This window comes from Triticum urartu, chromosome 7 (assembly GCF_003073215.2).
Source record: "Triticum urartu cultivar G1812 chromosome 7, Tu2.1, whole genome shotgun sequence".
Lineage (NCBI taxonomy): Eukaryota > Viridiplantae > Streptophyta > Magnoliopsida > Poales > Poaceae > Triticum > Triticum urartu.
In genome coordinates, this window is record NC_053028.1 from 582,193,324 (window position 1) to 582,197,924 (window position 4,601).

Here is a 4,601-nt window from a genome sequence, read left to right on the forward strand (position 1 = left end):
GTTCATCATGTGGTGGTGGCAAGAGGCAGGCGGTGAGAGATATGCATGTGCCCGGATGAAGATTACGGCGGCCCATGATTCGCCCGCGGTGATCTGGAATGGCCCAAGATACCCATTCCCATGGATTTAATTGCTCATGTCATTCCAATGGTGTAATGAAACCTATCGATAATGATGGTTGGTTGGTCCAACAAACAATGTCAAACATGCATGAATGGAGCTTTTTTCTAAAAAAAAGAAAACATGCATGGATATCTATTGCTGTAATGGGAGATTTCTCCTTCCTGAAAATCCGATCGGGAGGGTCCAAAGAAAAAGAAAGGCCTCTTTTCTCCTCCAACTTGCCAATTTTGTATTTGCAACAAGGCATATATCATATGTGATCGATCACACGGGGCCACGAGCATCAAGTTGCCGGCCCCCCGTTCTCGTCCGGTGAGTGACGGTATGAGGTCATTACCCTCTCGTCGCTCGTTCGTCGCTGTCAGTGCGAGTGCGACACAGGCCATCTCTCCACCCATGGCGCCAACGCTTAGTGTTTTGTGGTAACGGCAAACCGCTCGCTCGCCCCCCTATAAATCAGCTCAGCGTCGTGCAGCTACGTCGTACCAAACTGACCACCACCGGCAGTCTACTCTTCTAGTGCGAGGTAGCATTCCATTCCACGAGCACGACGGATCTAGCTAGCTAGCTACAGCGTTACCTCATAGGCTCATACACTTCATGGCGTCCAGCTTGAGCACGTCGAGGAGCATGCCGGCGGTGTGCGCCGTGCTCATCCTGCTGCTGCTGCTGTCTGCTGCCTCACGTTGCGAGGCTGACCTCCTGCAGGTGACGGTGGCTGGCCGGAGAATGCTGGCCGGTGGGAGCAATGCCGCCGCCGTCTTCTCGAGGGAGGCGGCGACGACCGTGGCGAGTAGCGCACGGCAGTCAGCAGCTGGAAGAGCGGCCATGCCTTACTCAGAGTCCAAGAGGTCCAGCCCCGGCGGCCCGGACCCTCAGCACCACTAATTAGGTAAGCTCGCACGAAAGTCCAAGCGCTTGTCAAGTAGCCTGTATCAGTTAAGGACGATGTACGCATGGGGTGGTAAGTTGGCATCTACTGTGCCAAGAAAAATGGGATTATATGTTGCTCATGAGTTTTGTACTTCGTGTGTCTGAAGCACGCAAGGGAAATAAATGGTATGTTTACTTGATTTTTCACGTTTCCCGACTCGCCTATCAATGGAAGCACAACGGAAGTGGTTTTTGTACCAAACATTCTATTGCTATATAGCGTGCATTAATCCACCGTTGAATGTGTGTTGTACATCTGGAATTTAGTGGTATAAGATACCGAGAGAATATCACATAAAAACCAAGTTTCAAAGAGAACTTCGTTTGAAAGTTTAAGAAGAAAACTGAAAAATGGAAATGATAAGAGAGTGATGTTCTATTGGCATGAGAAACTCCAAGTTTAAACACATTACCATTTACGAGCTATGAAAAAATATAGAAAAAATTAATGATGTTTATTGTTCGGCACTATTCAATGTTTATGTTGTTTTCTTTTGTACCACGTCAATGGTAATGTGTATGAACTTGAGAATTTCACATGCTAATAGAACATCACACTCGCAAGGCCCCGTTTTTTTTTAACTTCAAAACACTGTTTTCACATGGTTTTCACCATAACTTGGTTTCCATGTGATACTCTTTTAAGATTAAGACATTACAAGACATTAAGATGCATTCTGAAACAAGAAAAAACCTGATAAAGTAGATAGAGATTCAACAAATACGATCTTATTTTGCTGACACACAACGCAACACTATATAATACACATCAAAACAAAATAAATAAATAGATAAAACTTTAGGTAACACTTTAAAACAACATAAACTTGGTCAGAATCAGAAAACAATCTGTTGTTGGATGGTTAGGTGGACAGTGATATCCCCAACCCATCAGGATTAAGTCCTGGTGCTCGCATTTATTCCTGAATTTATTTCAAGATTCCAGATGATGCGAGGAGATGTTCCCGGCCTGCGTCTGTACTATGTCAGAAAAAACTTGGTCAGAATCTTTAAGTAGTGATGGACAATAGATGCATGCACGCTATGCAACATGCTTGTGAAAGGCATTTATGCCAATACACTAAGGGTATCTCCAACGCGAACCCTTAAACTGCCCGCATATGTCCGGAACATGGGGATTGTGTCATTCAACGCGGTCTTGTATCGTTCCGCCAAGCGGTTTAGACGTACATTTTCCCGCAAACCAGAGAGAAAATAGGGGGAACTTTGCGGGCGTCTGGTCCGCTGCCACATCCCCGTCTGGCAACCGTGGTCCACCCAACAATCCCACCCATGTCGTCCGCTCTTTCCTTCCGATGCAGGCACCTCTTCCCACGCCGCATCAATGCCGGCCCAGAGCACGCAGCGACCGGCATTGATGTCGCCTGATGTGACCGGACGGAAAGGCGGCGCTGACCGACGCGGCCTCTCGAGAGTCGCCGCTTCAATGCGTATGTAGCTCGAACTTTGGGCCCGTCATCCTCATCGGCGGGCTGATCCTCGATGGAGGAGATCGTCCTCTCCTCCGGCGACAAGGAGGACCAGCTGCCACCGCAGCAGTCCACGACGCGCGATGCAAGGCCAGGTGTACACTGCCACGGACAAGGAGTATGAGCAGCAAATGGAACTGATGCTCCGTCGCTCTATCCTCCACCTAAACGGCTCGGTGGTGCCTCCGGGAACACTCCTTCCTGTGAAGCCGGAGTCCGCATTCCCTCCACGCTCTCAGTAGCACAACTGCGGCGTCCAAATTGGATGCCGCGTGAAGGAGGAGCCCCTCTCGCCGCCACCCCGATGCGTGAATAAAGAGCGAACTCTCCGCAGCCCCGGTGCGTGAAGAAGGAGCGCCGCTTGCCGCCGCTCGTGCCCAATGTGATAGCCGCGAAGGCGGGCGATCACATTCACCAATACCTTGGCGGCGGCGGCGGCTGTTCGTCGTCCCGAAGCGCCCTAATGGTGCAGGAGTACACGAACAGGGAGCGGTGCTGGCGGCACATGTGAAATGTGACATGCCGTTCGAAGTTCACGGACTTTGACATCCCGCCGCCACACATTGCCGCGGACCGTGTGTTGGTGTACGCCTGGGCCCCAGACCGGTCCGTGATGCCGCCCCTTCCTTCGTCTGAAGCCTGATGACAACGACTCTAACGCCGGATCTGGCGACAATGATTAAGGAGCCGCCGGCCAGCCCGACATGGCCTACGAGATCACCGTGAAGTATAGGGTAGTGTAGGGTTACGTTTTTTTAAGGTTTTTAGTTCATTGGACGAAATATCATGGGGTTTTATGTAAAATCTATCCTAGTTCAAATGAATATCGTCCGATTTGTTTGAGTTTGAATCAAATTTGTTCATTTTTGATACATTCATTTGAAATGTAAGCAGACATATGTGGCTAGCTTTAGATGGCCGTCTTTGGCATCAGTGTCCGTGGACTAGTCTCCTCTCTCCGTCAATAGATGCCGCATCAAATTTACGGATCAGCGTTGGTGATGCCCTAACATGCATGCATTGTAGTAAGATGTATCCTTCCTTCAATTTCATGGATGTCATGTTGGGCCAGCGCTTGTGGGCGGCTTATTTTGTCGAAAGGTGAAGGGGTAAGAAAATAAAACTCTGCTTGTCTTTGACACGACGACTGGTTGTCGATGGTAGAGGCACCCAGAGAAGTGAAAGAAAAGGAGAAATAAGACTGACAAGAAACGTGATTTCAGACGACGGACACGGGAGTCGACGAAGCAGGAAACGAGTTAGAGCGCGGCATGGTTTATGTGTGCGCTAGCTCTTCTGAGTTTGAGTTATTTAGAAAAAAAATAGTGTTTTTGTTTTTTCTAAGGGGTAGCTATTTGATTTGTTATACACTAGCAAACATGCCCGTGCTTTGTAACGGAAGAAAAAAAATTACATGTTAGTCAAATAAGTATGACTCAATACCCAACATATGAGTGTCCTCTATTTTAACACAATGGCTCACCATGTTGCCAATTATCTTTCTTCTGACTCTCGATGGATGTGATATCCACGTGATCACAATGCATTCAACGTAGTAAACAATGAGCTTGTCACTGCATGACACACTCACTGGCGGAGGACTCCAGTGGGCAAGGTGTGGCATATATTGTTTGTTAGACCCTTAGCCAAGCGCAACGCACGTATATGCAAACCCAGATTGAAAGTACACAAGTACGCAGCTTGATTAATGTGCTGCCAAGCACAGCACACGTACTATATGCAAAGTTAGGAAGCACACAAGCAAGTAGCTTGATTGATGTGCTGTCTAGCACATGCACGTCTAACTGCATCTTCCACTGCACAACGATCTGATCGATTGTTTCGGTAGTTTGCTCTCGACAGAACTTTTCGTAACTTGCAATCAGAAAACTAAATGGAGAATTTTTTGATGACGCATGCAATTTGCACCTTTTTGGATTTTTTTTAGTGTACATAAGTGACTTATCGTGCTCAAAGCGTTACCGACTATGCGACTAGGGATAGACCAACATGCTATTTTCGGTTATAACCAGATAGTTGACATACACTTCAACT

The 4,601-nt window shown here is 47.8% G+C and overlaps 1 protein-coding gene across 1 annotated transcript; it reads left to right on the forward strand.

Moving 5' to 3' along the window:
• Window positions 1-611: 611 nt before the first annotated feature.
• Window positions 612-1,196, forward strand: LOC125524561 (CLAVATA3/ESR (CLE)-related protein 3-like). The gene has a single exon (XM_048689596.1). It carries the CDS (start codon window positions 724-726, stop codon window positions 1,009-1,011), a length of 288 nt encoding a protein of 95 aa, XP_048545553.1. The 5' UTR covers window positions 612-723; the 3' UTR covers window positions 1,012-1,196.
• Window positions 1,197-4,601: the final 3,405 nt, after the last annotated feature.

Excerpts from the sequence above, each read along its gene's own strand:
- LOC125524561 (XM_048689596.1), top strand. The coding sequence starts at position 724 with ATGGCGTCCAGCTTGAGCACGTCGAGGAGCATGCCGGCGGTGTGCGCC.